General features: G+C 38.7%; 1 protein-coding gene across 1 annotated transcript in view; it reads right to left on the bottom strand.

Moving 5' to 3' along the window:
- The window catches only part of LOC115801373 (uncharacterized protein C14orf132), a 32,820-nt gene extending 18,351 nt beyond the window's left edge, over positions 1-14,469 (bottom strand). The window contains exon 1 of the mRNA XM_030759157.1: positions 14,160-14,469. Coding sequence (XP_030615017.1) covers positions 14,160-14,186 — 27 coding nt within the window. The 5' untranslated portion in view covers positions 14,187-14,469. The remainder of the gene's footprint in view (positions 1-14,159) is intronic.
- Positions 14,470-16,124: the final 1,655 nt, after the last annotated feature.

Genomic DNA, 16,124 nt, shown 5'->3' with positions numbered 1-16,124 from the left:
TTTTACAAAAAGCAGAAACAAATGTCTTTGATTAAGAACAGTTATTTACTTGCACTACTGAAGAAAAAATATAGTTTTAGTGGTTGAATGTTATGCTTGATTAAGTCCAGTCCAGTGTGCTAGCTCAAATTTGGGTATAAATATAACAAAACTGTATATATAAAACTGTATTTATTAGGCAGTGGTCACAGTGACCACAGAGGTTCTATATTTGAATCATGCACCCTCATATGGTAGTCATGCAACAGATATCAGTGCTACTTATATCGCTGAAGAGAAATGGATACGTTTTGACAAGTCTTTGGATAATTTGTATTCACGGTGCAGCTCTCTCCTTAATGACCTGTCTTATTAATTTCTGTAATTCACAGCTAAGATGATCTATTTTCCTCCCACGCCATGATATATTTATTTAAATTTGCAATTATAAATATTTATAACCACAGCAACTTAATTTGTTAGTTCTTACTGTTAGATAAAGCTACTGGGAAATGTGACTGAAAGGCAGCAGGAAGTAATGATTTAAAATTATTTAAAAAACAAGATAGAGGGAATTTCTCTCCTTTGTATATGAAGTGCAGTATAAATATAAATCAACATCCACATGGCTGCTGGCATAAATACTGTTTCTGTGCGTGCGTGTGTGTGTGTGTGTGTGTGTGTGTCTGAGCAAGTGAGAGAGAGAGAGAGAGACATTAATATAAGATTTAAACGCAAAAGGAAACATGGGTTATCAAAGCAAACATCCCCTAGCTTCTCTTTACAGTTATACACTTTGCTGCACACTAGTTGTGTCAGATCCCGCAGCCCTCAGGTCTGCAGAACATTATGAACCACCACTTCCTGTCAAATATAAACTATAAATGTTCTGAAATTCTTTTCATACAAAAAAAAAAAAAAAAAAAACCCCTGCAATTGGTCCCTTGTGTTTTGTCTGTTTTCGTCTTGTTCCTGCTGCTGCCACAAAATGTGAATCACATGGAAGAACATGTTTAATCATCTCCCCTGACGAAATGAGATAATTAAAGGAAAAAGCTCTGTCCTACTTCCATTGTAATATTTTTACTTTTCCTAGTATGAAATCATTAAGTAAAGAACCTATGTCTGATTTTTAAAACATAATTGAGTATAGTTAAAAAGTCAGTATGCTAAAAAAATAACAAAAAAAAAACTACTAGAAAACTGAAACATTGATTTTCTGTATATTAATTGCAAACAGTATTCAAGTCCAGCTGCTGCACCTTACTTGTTTAATACTGGGCAACTGTTTGTTTTTTGTTTGGTTGTTTTTTGTTTTGTTTTGTTTTTTTGGGGGGGGGGGGGCAAACTGGTATAGCTTTGGTGCAGCATGGTAATATGGTCGTTAGCAGTACTGCTAACGACCATATTACCATGTGAAGATCCTAGGTTCAAATCCAGGCTCGGGCCTTTCTGTGTAAAGTTTGTGGGTTTTTTTCCTGTCCCTGTAAGGGTTCTCTCTGGGTACTCGAGCTTCCTCCCACACTCCATAGACATGCATGGAGTAGGTTAACTGATGTCTACATCAGACTAGTGACCTATCCAGGGTGTTACCTCTCTTTTGCCCTATGACAGCTGGGATAGACTACACTCCCCCTGTGACCCTGAAATGGATAAGCAGAAGAATCTGGATGGTTTAGTTTCATTCTTCCAGCTGAGAAGGCATTCTTGTCTCGTATTGCTAGTCTAATGGATGATTTCCAGTAAAACTTCCCTAACCACTGAATTAGAGTCAGCAGCAGAGCATACGAACTGGACGAGCAACAAACATTGACAGCGGAGAATTTAGCTATATATATAATATATATTTTTTACAATTTAGATTTTTTTTCTACATTATTTACAACCATATATGTATAGTACACTCAGAGAGAAATGTAGTCACAGTTATAAAAGTGCAAAAATATCTGTCTCAGATTGCAGAGGCAGGTGCCTCTCCAGGTGCAGATATGGATCAATGAACTCACGTACATTAGGACAGTCGACATCCTCAACACATTTCCATTTCCATTTGTTTTGCAATTTTCAAGTAGATTCATGGTTTAAAGCTAGCTGCACAAGCTGATCAATGACCTCTTGAGTTTCAAAGAGACAGGAGGGGTACCTCCCAAAGTCTGACCTGCATAGGCACATCTGCTCAGTGTACTCCTGAGTAATGCTGGTTACCACAATTGCTGCAGAAGCACTAAACCACTGTTAACCGAATAATTAAACCAAGCGTGCACTGCAATAACTTATCTGCGATTATGGGTGTTTAAGTTTTTCATTGCCAAATTGTATAAATTAGTGTAACTTATAGTTTGAAGTACTGAAGAATTCAGCTGAGGGGGCAGAGTTATTTTATTGGGCCCATCCATAACACTGATGCTGCTCTGAATACAACCAATTTATGCTGCTTGCATTAACAGGGATGTGTTTTTGTCTTGTTAACTTTTATTTACACACACAGTTTGCTTTGGCTTCCAAGTGCTGTTTGGTTAGATTTAAGCACCAACACTACTTGTTTAAATGGGAAAAGGGTTAAAATATGCCTTTTTACAACATTAACCCTGCACATTAATAAAGAAAATCATCTTAACAATGCCCAGTTAATTTAAATGTGACACCAAGGTGGGCTGAAGTGTCCATGGGTGACTACTCAAGCCAAAAGACACTTTATGCATTTCTCTGCAATGACTGTCTCTGTAATTTTCCTTTTTGAACATAACTCTCATAAACCTGTCAGATTGCATTGATATTGCCATATATTTAATCAAAATAGATTATGTAGGTGTACAAAAAGAGTGGCCACAGAAGTTCTGTGAACAAGCAGAACAAGAATAAACACAAATGCTCCACAAAATGCTGCAGGACTTCCTGTTAAGTCTCCAAAATTTGATTTCCTAGTTTAGGTCAATGTGGCCCCAAACTGCAAAATGAATGAGTTTTGGATGACCTTTACTTACATTTTCACGTAAAATGTGAAAATATATTTTCTTTTTTTTTTGTCTTGCTTTTAGTAGAGCCAAATATGATCAGTCATATTTATCTGAAGCCTCTGACCTTAACATGCTGTTTATTGTAGTAAATGACAAAAAGCTCAGGATATGTGTTTTTAATATTACTTCATAATTCATGTAAATTTGAAAAAGCAACACAAATAATATTTTAGCCCAACCCGTAGACAACAAAATTTCATGTAATTTTTTTTAGGTTATGAAGGACAATGTTTTCTTAGTGTGTATATTGTCAACAACACAGCTGAGACACAATCCAGTGAGAACATTAATGCCTACTATAGAAGGTAGCAGTAGCTACTATATTACAGTCTATGGACTGTTGTAGGTTGGCATCAGCATTTATGAATCATTACTGTTTGTGTTTTCCCTGTGGGTGCGTGTTATAGATTTGTCATATGTGTGCCATGTTGGCCTAGCTGCATTGATACCTCCCTCTGTCCTTATTAAAATGGTTCTCACAGTATGAGTTTATTTAAATATTTGCATGTACAATGCATCAAGAAAAGACATTACAAGACAAATGTGGACAAGCCTACATGGCTTATTCTGGCAAAGAAATAAAAAATGACATTTAATATACACACACACACACATGTGCACATGAAGGCCTTGTCTCTGGGCCTTCTATCCATCAGTCACCATTATAAATAAAGAAATACTGATGTATACGTATGACAGCGAGCAATAGTGTGTGGGTGTTGAGACAGAATCTTGTTTGTGCACAAGCCGCAAGTCTCACATGAACGTAAACAAGACTCAGGTGTGAAATCAGTAATTGCAGCAACAAACAATATCATTGCTTCTCAATGATGAATGTGAATGACAGTAAAGATTAATCTTGCACAGCTTTGACCCTGCAGGGGCTGTGTTGTGCTTAAAGGATAGCTGCAAGCCTAAGTAGATATGGGGCATGCACTACATGTTGCAATATTCATTCTGATTCTGGCTGGACTAAAAGAACCAAATGATTAAACAAAAAAAAAAAGAAAGAAAAACTCATCAAATAATGTAACTCTTTTTACTCTGGTGCAAGCTTGGGCCTCAAGCTGGTGATTACAACATGAAGGTATGGCGCTCAAGTGCATCAAAACACCTGCAAAGGGAAACTTGAAGCACTTGCTATGAAGTGATTCACAACTCTTTGTAGGCATCATAAAAAATTCAAAATTAAAAGAAAAAAAATTCAAAGCTAGTGTACTCCTCCACCACTCATGCATACCAGCGGAGATTCCAAATGAGTTCCATGTGTAACACAGCTTACACACTGTAAGTGCCTGATTCTTTACCTGGCCATTAAAGTTGCATGTGCCCGGAACGAGAAGGTCACAGTCAGATTTACTTTATATAAAACATCATAAGGCCAGTGTCTGCTAGTACTAAAATACAGCTGGGGTTGTAATAGGAGAGGCGTCATATAATTTCATATGAAATATAGTCAGCAGCCTGTTCTTGAGTTGTGGCTGGAGCTACAACAGAGACTGTCAGCTGTTGCCTTGGAAGCCAATCTAAACAAAGACTTTTCTCCTAAGGCAGCAGTATTTTGTGAGCAGTGGAGTAATATTGTGTGCCATACAGCCTAAACTCCTTTGCAGATTGAAGAGGAGGTGAAATGGAGGGAGGGGGAGGCCTCTTTGTACACTTTGTCACTTGCTTCAGGGCCGCTTTCTTTGAGCAAACCCAAGGTCGCACTTAAAGAGTTAGGCCCAGTGAAAGAGATCAAATCAAGAAGCAGGATTTTGCTGTTGGTATTATTATGGAGGCATTGTTTGAAGTCAATAAGGTTTGCTTTTAAAAAAAAAAAAAAAAAAGAGTAACAGCTGACATCAGTTGTGGAAAAGCTGCGAGCGGGTAATTAACTTAAACTGTGGAGATGTAAACAATTTAACTGGCTTCTCCTGGAAAACTACAGACGCTGTGTCGGAGCCTCACAACACACTTATGTTGCCTTTAGCATGCTAATGATTCCAAAAAATGCATAATGATACCAATATATTGCAGAGTCCGTGGTGATGTTTATCTAAATCATAATTCATCACTGCTTCCTCACTAATAGTGTGTTATCAGCTTCTGCCATTCAGCATTAGCCAAAGCTGAACAGCCACTCACTGTTTGACTCTCCATAATTTCCAATCGCATTTCCTTTTCATCAAAAAACTGCTCATGAGCTGAATTCAGATGTGTATTTTATGTGTCCTTTAAAAGGCTAGAGTGTCAGCTTGAAGCTCATTCTCAATGAGCACGCTGAGGCAATACTCTTCAAAGTTTTACCCCAAATTATAGCTTAAGTTTATTTGAAAATTCATCAATACAAGCTGATGAAGCTGCTTTGAAATTATCTAGGGAGAATAAATTATTTATGTCAAAATGTATAATTCATGTTTGCCGAATATCAGAAGCACAAAACTATAGGAAGCATTATGTAGTTAGTGGGATAGGTCTATAAGGAAAAGATGTTATTACTTCATACTTGGCTGTCAGAGTCCATCAAGTCTCCCTTTCATTCCCAGGACTTCTTTCAATATGCAGACATTCATTTCAGGTGCAAAACAGCTGGGAAATATTTGCGTTTACTGTACAAACATGCTGTAAAATAAGATGGCAATTGAAAAATGATATGCTCAAATATGACAGTTACTGACAGATCATTTAGTTACTGTTGCTACAGCCAATTATTATCTGGTCATTATTTGGAACAGCTTTATTATTTAAATTCTGAGAAATTTTCAACATGGCAAGTCTCTCATCAGCTGTAGCTAAACCTAGCATGCAAAGCATTTTTTATACTCCAAGCTGCATCCACAGAAACAGTGGGGTTTAGTATTCTGCCTAAGAACACTTTAACATATGGATGCAGGAGCTGGGGATTGAACTACTCAACAGCAGACAATCTGCTCCATATGGTCAGTCAAGATTTTTGGGGACCACAGGTGAGAGCTGGGTAACCAGCAAGAAATGTAATGGGTCCATTCAGGAAATGTGACTGAAACAAATGGCATTGCAATGCTACACCCCACAAGTGTTTTTGAAAACACTTCTGAGTAATTTCAGACTTCTAAAGGTGTCATAAATCGGCTGTGTGGCAGGCAGGGTAGGACCCAAGAGCAGGACGCAGGAGTCAGGTTTAACTCGAATAAAAAAAAACAAAAAACATTTAAACCAAGGTGCATCACATTAACCTTGGAGCCAGAAGGGGAAAACACAGCCCACAGGAACACACAGCTTGAACGGAGGACACAACAATGAAACAGGGAAAACTCAGGGTTTAAATACACACTGGGGTAACGAGAGGGGAGTGGAAACTGCAGGAGCGAACAGGTAAGCAGAATCACACTAACACAAGGGGAAAACAAAATGAAACACAGCGCACAAGACAAATGACCAACCAAAATAAAACAAGAAGTGACTAGACACAACACACACGCAGACTTGACACAACACGGATAAACTGAGGAACACAAATACAAAGACAGATGCACGAACTGGATACAGAGACAGACGAGAACGATGAAGGCCAGACAACAGGACACAGGGGAAGTGGAATAACACAAAGTGAAAATCTAAACAGAGTTCAAAATGCAAAACTGCTATAAACTTAAACCCACCCTAAGAAGAATAACCAAAGCTCCAAAAAAGAACTAAGGATATTAAGGATAAGACTCGGATAACCAACATAACCTGTCAAAGCTACACCCTAAACACACAATCCAAAAAATATAAAGAATTTCCAAATAAGAAAAGATGCCTAATCAATGCAAACAACAATAAACTTAAAATACTGGGCCAAATACCCACCTGTGAATGATTTCCCTGCAATATTAAGTTATCTGCTGCACTAATACTAATTAGAGCCCATGTTAGCACGTTAACAGATGGTTGAAAAGACTGTCAACAATTTATTTGTTGACCTGATCAGCTACATCATACTCTGTTAATTCTGAGCAGTTCATGATCCATTTAGAGCACAACTATAGTAACATTATTTTTCCTCTCAATGGATTATAGTATTAAAACCACTTACCCAATAATTTTAGATCCCACTTATACCACCAAAATATCTCTAACTTTTTAATGGTTTGTCCCATATACGATTGTCATTCATCCACCACAATTTGATCCATGTCAAAGTTGCTTAGATCCTTCGTCTTGCCCATTTTTCCCTGTTTTCAACACACTAATCTTTAGGTCTACCTGTTCACCTGATGCCTATTATATTCCCCAATTGTAGCTACAGCAGGTTTTAATGTAGCTAAAAGTCCTAGTGTTATAAAAATGATTATGAGATTAGACTTTGAGTATATGAACTAACCAGTGTGCTGGTAAACAGCAAACAGATTTGCTGTTCTATCGCTTTCTCTTCCCGACTTTTGCTCAGTGGCCAATAAATTACACCTGCTCCAGTGAAGATTGAGCACACAAAAGGGGATGAGGAACCATTGCCCTTTCTTCTGATCATATTTTACCTTGATGCTTCTTTTCTAAAAAGGCAGAGATTTGCGGTCAGGGGAAAACAAGAGGAACTGGACTCCAGTAAACTGTAAAATTGCTGGTTTATTTTGTAATTTTTTTTTTAGTTAATGCAGCAGATAGAATGTGTTCTGGTATGCTTCATGTTAAACTTAGAGCCCAGCATAATTTAAGGTACTAGCATCCTCTAATTAACCATGTGTAGCCACAGACAATCCTGCGGGCACTGCTCACCAAATGCAACATACCCTTGGTTTACAGTCCTGAATGCTAAAGCCACTAACAATTGCCTATACTTTCATAGCGTCCATGGTCAGCTCTCAACCAGTACAGAAATACTACACCCACAGATGTGGAAGTTGACTGCAGTGAACTCTAATCAGGATATGAGACAGACTACATATCTTATTGAGTAAGCAGTTTTTTTCCGGTTTTTAAACCATATCAAATTGACATTATAGCACAAACAGAATGACTACAGATGTACAGATGGTACCACTGGACGGAGGGTCTTTACTGTTGCTTAGGAACTTAAGCTTAGAAGGCTGGTTCATATCCCCATCCAAGAATGAGAGCCAAAAACAAAGAACTGCAATTTCCTGTTTGTCAGGAAATTGATGGTCCCATTTGAATGTTTTCTTTTTAATATTATTTTGGCACTGTTTGTGCCTTTTTTGATATTTAATAAAGACAGTGGAGATTAAGAGAGCGTAGGGGAATGAATATGCAACAAAGGGCCGGCCAGCTGGAACTGAATTGGAGACTCGTTGCATTTTTGCATGAACTTGTAGGTCCCCATTTACCCACCTGCAGAACTGACTTTTCAGCATGTTCTCTCTCCACTATGAGATCTTTTAATGTATCTCTGGTCTGACTATAAGAAGGACTGCATAAAAAGCCATCACCAGTATCAACCTACTACACTGTTTGTTCTGAATGTTCTTTCCTCCTGGCTATTTTCTGTTCTTTCTGCGCAACATCCATCAAGTAAGAGTAAACTATGAAGTGGCCCTTACCTCTCCTTCAACCCAGCTATTAAGATGTGTCAAGCAGGGCAACATCTCTAAGGGTTTCTACAGGATTTCCTCATTAGCAACTTCTTAATGTTGCTCATTGCCTTTTCACTCTCTAGATGTCCTTGACTGGTAACTTGTGGTAACGTATTAAAATTGTATGCCCAGAGATATACAAAATTACTGTGATAAAATGTGCACATAAAGAAATAAAAGAAAATCCAGGAAAATAAATCAGTGTCCCGTCTTCAAATTGCTTTTCTTGATAAGCTACTAGAATAGAAAATAGACCTATCAAAGTATGATTACCTGCTTTTCATCTATTTAAATCATTTATTTTCCCCCATGCATACAGCTCCGTCTAATTTAAGCTGATTGTTTTTACTTAACCTGTGTGCAACACTTCAAGGTCTTTAAATATGAAGATGCATAAAAAGCTGGATCTGTTGCAAGTTTTCACTATCTCAGGACTGTAGCTTTCATGTAAAACCAATTGCTGAAAAAACAGACAAAAGCAGGCCAGAGGGGAAATAAATTCCTCAAGATGAAAAGGCTGCTGTGACATTATTACACTCTTCAAATTAGCCACGACTATAGAAACCAGGAGATTTTTAATAGGAGCAGTCAGTTTGTGAAGAATTCACACAGTGAGATAACACGATTATATAACTAGATTCTTTTTTTATGTAGTTGGGTGAAAAGATGGTCTTGATTTAGACTTTGTGGTGACATCTATTTCAAAAATTGTGTTTAGTGAAAAAATAATCTTATTTGTGAACTATTCAACTTGCATTTCTGTATCTGTCTCAAAATCAGGAGGTGGTGGTGTTGTGCAAACAAATCTCGCTGTATCTCCAGCGTGTCTTTCTAATTTGAAACGATCAGCTTGTGCTGAATTTCAGGCTCATGCTTTTGTGTGATACCATCTGTAAGTAAACTAAAGCGTTTTTGCCAGTTCTGTGAGATCCTGGTCTGGGGGATCCTGGTGTTGTGTGTAAATACATGTGTCTCTGTTTGTTGCAGCTGTTAACCACTCCTGACTTCATCATCCTTTCACTCTCATCTATGCTCTTTAACACAAGAAGAGATGTACAACCCCTGTCAGGTAGAATGACTTGGGGCCATAATTTCACTACATAATCGAATGAGTAATGAGAAATCATGATGGCTTGTCATGAAAAGACAAATCATCTCAAGAGAGAATGTGGAAATAGACCAATACTGCTCCTTAAGTACCAATTTGGCCAAGTAATGAAAATGTCTTAAAGTCAAGGAAATATGTCTGTGTAGTCAAGGAAATACACATACGGAATCAAATATAATCCTATGTGACACAGATGGGTATAGTGCATGTATGTACAGCCAAAAAAATGAGTAAAGGCCAAGGCCACTGGGACACCCTGTACTGGATAGGCAGAGCCTTAAGGGTTTTGCTGCCCTGTGTGGCAGATCTGTCAGCTGAAGCACGTTTGAGACTGGCAACATGCCCAGGATGTCTGCGGCGCTTGTCTTGAATACATCAAACCTGACCTCAGCATCAGTTACTAACACACTGACTCATTTTTTTTATGCCTTAACATCTGCTAGTTAAATATTCGAACAGTGACAGCCTCTACAAGATGCTAAGATATACACAATATAATTAACCGTCAAAGTAGCGGGACTGGAGAAGAAAATCATAAGCATGTGGATGTCAAAAATAAATGTCAATATCCATATGGGAGCTAAGGAAAGCTTTGTGAAAGATTTCTCAGTTCAGTGTAATTGAATAGATAAGGACAAAGCTGCTGAATCGCACTCAGCTTAGCATTCAAAAGCTTTGCCGTGATTGTCACCTATTAATCCGTGTTTTGCCATGCTTGGGGATGCCGCCACTTTAAAGCTAATGCTGTATACCCTTTTTCATTTCAATCCAGTGAAGCATTGCTGCCAAATGCAAATCATTCACCAAACACAAGAGTGCACACATTGTTCTGTCAAGAGCTATTTAGCACTGTTTCTGTGATAACATACAAAACCATTTTAGCAAAAAAGAGAGGAGCGAGAAATGCATCTAAACAATGGCCAATACTGTTACTGGTTTCTGTGTAATGGTACACAATATGCATGTTGTTGGTTCTGTTGAATGGCAAGCAAGCTACTCAGTTTCTATAGTTAAGTATGCTCTTTTCAAATACCACAGCAATAGTATATCCTCAAAGCTACTCATTCTTCATCTTCTACATAGAGAAAATCACTAACCTCCTTCTCTGAAATAAAGTTCTTTAAAAAGTTTCCCATCTATAGGCCAAAACACTTACAGCAGCATTCGTCATCTTTCAGAGACAAAGTGGTGGTGAAGGTCCAGTGATTTGCAGGCAGCAGAGCTACACTGAGATGGATGTGCAAAAAAATCATCCATTGTGAAATCAGTCTTCAAAACTCCGGGGACATTTGCCTGACTTCATTCACAGTCACCATTACAGAGTGGCTCAGGGCACAGGAATGAATTTCACTTCAGTTAAATTAGCCATTACCAATCTGAGGGAGAGACGCATTCTTTGGGGGAAAGGTACGTGAATGTTGAAAAAGAGGAACTACAAAAATGGCAAGTGTGAGGCAGGGAGTCAGGAGGGAGTGGAAGCAAACCAGAGCTTATTTTTAAGCCAGTTTTCCATTAACAAATACAAAATTCACTACCTATTGTATTTGTTTTAGGCTTGCAGTGTCTCAATTTGGAAATGGGCGAATAACATATGCTATTAAATTACCAGAGTGCACAACCGGTAATGGTGCTGGTGGAGAGCTAGAAATACACAGCTATCATAACTACCATGCATCGACCATACAACGCAATGTTTCATTCAAGCAGTGCTAAAGAAAATGAAATAAACGTGACAAAAACTGCAGTTCCTTTACTGGCCATTTGAGCTGGTTCCAATATTGAGTCCATAAAGCTATGCTTATAGCCTGGTACAAAACATGGTTTTGGAGCAGTTATTTGCTTGCTGTATACTTCAGATTGTCAAAGAGGTTTGTGCCTCTGTTGTAAAAAAAAAAAGGTGGAAGCGCCACACTGTGACACTACTCAGCATCGAGGGAAAGCCACAAAAAGTTTTCTTAAAATTGGTCAAGTTCAACTGCCAGACCTTATCCATGTAGGCTTTTTTAATAACTGAGCTTAGCTTGCTAGGATTAATGCATCGATAAAACAAAATTCTGCATTAGTTTTTGTTGGATTAATTGCTTTACCTACAGTGTATGCATTTCATATTTTTGTCCTTTACTCTTTAAAAAAGGTAATGTTTCCTATTTCTGTAAGAAATTAGGAACAGACAAAGCACAATATATACTTACTGGCCTATTTGTTAAGTACACCTGTTGAACTGCTCGTTATTGCAAATCTCTAACCACCCAATCACATTGCAGTAGCACTGTGATCAAATGATGTGCTGAAGTTGAAACTGAGCATCAGAATGGGAAAGAAAGGTGATTTAACGTGGCATGGCTGTTGGTGCCAGACATGGCGGTCTGAGTATTTCGGAAACAGCTGATCTACTGGGATTTTTCCCACACAGCTATCTCTAGGGTTTACAGAGAATGGTACAAAAAAGAGAAAATATCCACTGAGCAGCAGGTCTCTGAGCGAAAATGCCTTGTTGTTCAGAGAAGAGGTGAGAGGAGAATAGCCAGACTGCTTAAAGCTGATAGGAAGGCAACAGTAACTAAAAATAACCACTCGTTACAATTGAAGTATGTAGCAAAGCATCTCTGAATGCACAACGCACTGAATCTTAAAGCAGATGAGATACAACAGCAGAAGACCACACCAGGTGCCACTCCTACCAGCTAAGAACAGGAAACCAAGTCTACAGTTTATATGGGCTCATCATTAAACAACAGAAGACTGGAAAATGTTGCCTGGTTTGAGAAGTCTCCATTTCTGCTGCAACATTCAGGTGGTTCCAGATGTGAACAACATGAAAGCATGGATCCATCAACAGATCAGGCTGCTACTGGTGTAAAGGTTTGGGGGACATTTTCTTGGTTCACCTTTGGCCCCTTATTACCAAATAAGCATTGTTTAAATGCCATCGTCTACTTGAGTATTGTTGCTGACCGTGTCCATCCCTTTATGACCACAGTGTACTCATCTTCAGATCATCTCAGTCTGGCTTCTTGAACATCACAGTGAATTCACTGTACTCAAATGGCCTCCACAGTCACCAGCTCTCAGTCCAATAGAGCACTTTTGGGATGTGGTGGAATGGGAGTTTCACATCATGGATGTGCTACAGCCAACAAATCTGTAGCAACTGTGTGATGCTCTCATGTCACTATGGACCAAAATCTAAGAGGAATGTTTCCAGCACCTTGATGAATCCTTGCCAAGAAGAATTAAGGCACTTTTGAAAGCAAAAGAGGGTCCAACCAGGTGTAACTAATAAAGTTCTCATCCATCATCCATCCATTCTCTTACATTTATCCTTTGTATATTTCTCAAATATTTTGTTTTTTACTCTTTTTTTTTTCCCTAGAAAGCTATCTATTATCTACTGAAAAGGTTCTCTGTTGCTAGTTGTCTGGTATTCAACTCATAAATTAATCAAACATGCTCTAAACATGTATGAGGACTTGTTACTGTCTTGTGCTCCTTTTGGGGACTTTCTTTCACCGAGAATTTAATTTGTGACATTCTGTTTCTTCCTGGCATGAGGGCTAATGTAACGAATCCCAGCATCACCCCACCACCACCACCACTTGTGAGGTTTTCATGTTCTCCATAACTTATTACTCCACTTCTCTTTAAATCAGGTAATAGTGAACAACAATGTATTCTCAGATGGCTCCATGCTCCAATGCATTTCCATTTAGAGGTCCTTGATTTAAAAAGATTTGGGAGCATTTGGCTTCATCTTGCCTCAAAGAACAGCCCTTGGCAGAAAAAAATAATGCAATGAACCCTTTAATAGTGGTTGTGTGGAGAATGGCAAAGTAGATGGCACCAGATAAACCATAAGCTGCCAGACACCGAGAGAGAGGGAGAGAGAGAAGAGGGCAAGGAGAATATCAAAACAAACCTCATTTCCTAAACAGATGCACAATAACATATGTCCTCTATGGAGCCAAAATCACTTCAGCACGTATTATGCAAAGCACTGCAATACCATATTTGCATGAATTACAAAATATGATTTGGGCCAGTGAAGCTGGTGCAATTCAAACGCCAAAAATAACACAAAACTAATAAGAGTATCAAATGTAAATTGTGGTTAGAGCTTAAATTACACATTACACAAACTCATTATTTTCAATTATGACACAAAAGTGCAGTAAGTCAAAGGCATTCAACGCCTAATGATGAAAAAAAAAAAAAAAACTAGAGCTATAAACTTCGAAAGGATAACTACATCAAAACTATTTACTTGAAGACTATTACAGTGATACTGGAGTGCAACAACGTCCTGCTTGTTCCTCGCACAGTGTTAATGGAACCTGCACGTATAAAGACGTGATGCTATCCATCTTGATCCAATTTTTAGACATTCCAATTACTGGAAACTGTCAAAGCGTGATATGAACTTGTTTGTCGGCCACGCCCTTGAAAACAGCGGGCAAAATATATTAATAAAAAAGTTCAGACAAGCCAAACATATTCGAGCAGTTGGGAGGCGAAATGTCTCACCTGTGCAGCCATGAATGAGAGATCCATACTGTTGCTCCGTTCAAGCCAAGGCACTCAGCGAAAGATGCAAACGTGCGTGTTTTCTTTTCTTTAATTCCCCCGTCAGATCATTTGCCTGCTTTTGTTTACTCGACATCCACCGACTCTGCAAGTTGGTTGGTGGACTTCACGTGAAGAGCATGTCGAAAATGAAGAGTGGAGAGGAATGGGAAGAGGAGGAACGAAGGGGAATAATAAGAAAGGAGGAAAACCGGGCGAAGCAGACGGAGTAATGAAGAGATGGAGCTGCGAGAGACAGCGTGAATGAGAGAGAGACGGTGGAGAGCAGGACTGCCACATAAAACGAAGGAGGTGCAAGTCCCCTCTCTCTCCTTTCGTGTGTGTGTGTGTGTGCGTGTGTGTGTGTCATGATTCTTTCTCTTTGTGCCTCCCTGCTGTTTCTTTGTCTCTTCAAGCTGCGTTGTACCTCATTTCTCATTTATTTATTTACTCATTTTCGTATATTTCATTACATAAATCCAAAAGGTCGTTTCACTAAAAAAGAGAAGAAAATGCTAGAGGGGGGGGGGGGGGGGGGGGGGGGCATTTTAATCCTTTGCCTGGATTTCCAAACAAAAATTGCATTAATTACTGTTATTTTTCATGCAGATTGTTACAGTTTTTAAGGATTTTGAAGAACAATTGCAAATGTTTTTAAATAATTTTATGGGATTTTCAGAAACTACCAGCTATTTATTCTTTTGGGTTTTTTGCACTGTTTAATAAGAATTGGCCCTTTTTTAAATTAAAAAATGCAATGTATTCAATCTATTCAATTCATTGTCATGTTGAAACAGGCCTTACTGTTTCAACATGACAATGGCCCCATTACTAGAATTAGGTCCATTAATACCCCTTTACCATCTCTGCGTCTCAGTACAAAAGCTAGAACCTGCTCCAAGAATTTCCACCAATAAATACATAAAGTTTGATCCCACTGTCAAAAAGCTGACACTGGCACATCGCCACAAAATTGCTGGGCCCCAAAGTGATGTCAGTGGCTTTGGGAGAGGCTTTAAGAAATTCAGATGCAGCTCACGGATTCTGCCCATCATAATTTCCTTCCTGACGTCTGCTAATAACACTGGATAACGTTCGGCTCTAATACTTGTCTAAATGTGAGCAAGTTCTCATAAGACTGAACCAGCTGCTTGCCCAATTTGGTGCATGATCTCATGGGGGGGGTGATTTTGGGAAAACAAAAATAAATTCCTGCAGGAAGTTTCTAAAATCTAATAGAAAGCCTTCCTGATAAGAGCACGAGCTATTGTAGAGGGAAGGTTTAACTCCACGATTTTAGAATTAGCTGCTAAACTAGTGAAGTATAATTACACACTTAAAGCCATACAGTGCAAATGTTGTGGTCCCTGTCAGGCAGGAGCACAACAGGTGTGTGACTGTGGCGCTGAATCTATGGATGAACAGATAAAGATGATCCAAACACGTGCAATTGAGTTTCCTCTCTCTAGGGCCCATCCAAGGCTCTGCTGAAAACTTTCGATCTAAAACTAATGACACGCTGCTGAATTAACTAGGCCTGCGGAATAAAGGATGCTGCTATTATTCATTGGAGAGTCTCGTCAAAGATCCAATTAACACGCTCTACTTTGGGTATTGGGACTGATTAATTTAATGGTGACCCCGCTCTTCAGTGTGAATACTAAAACTCATTCCTCGTTTGAGTAACACCAAAGTACAAGCGCTTTCACACATCTAACAGCATTTTGACATCCCAGACTTTATCAGTTGATTTCCTCGAGTTTATAATTAATAATCAAAGGGCAGTGATGTGCCCTTTTTAAGAGAACTACTGCAGTGGATTGGTGATTGCTTTTTAGGTTAGTGGAAAATATTGATGGGGTTTGGCTTGGGCTCACATCCTCACAGTAGCTTGATCCCATGTTGTGTTTTTTTATAGTTTGCCAT

Source organism: Archocentrus centrarchus, chromosome 22 (genome assembly GCF_007364275.1).
Source record: "Archocentrus centrarchus isolate MPI-CPG fArcCen1 chromosome 22, fArcCen1, whole genome shotgun sequence".
NCBI lineage: Eukaryota > Metazoa > Chordata > Actinopteri > Cichliformes > Cichlidae > Archocentrus > Archocentrus centrarchus.
The sequence above is the reverse complement of the archived record's forward strand: the minus strand, read 5'-3'. Positions and strand labels throughout refer to the sequence as shown.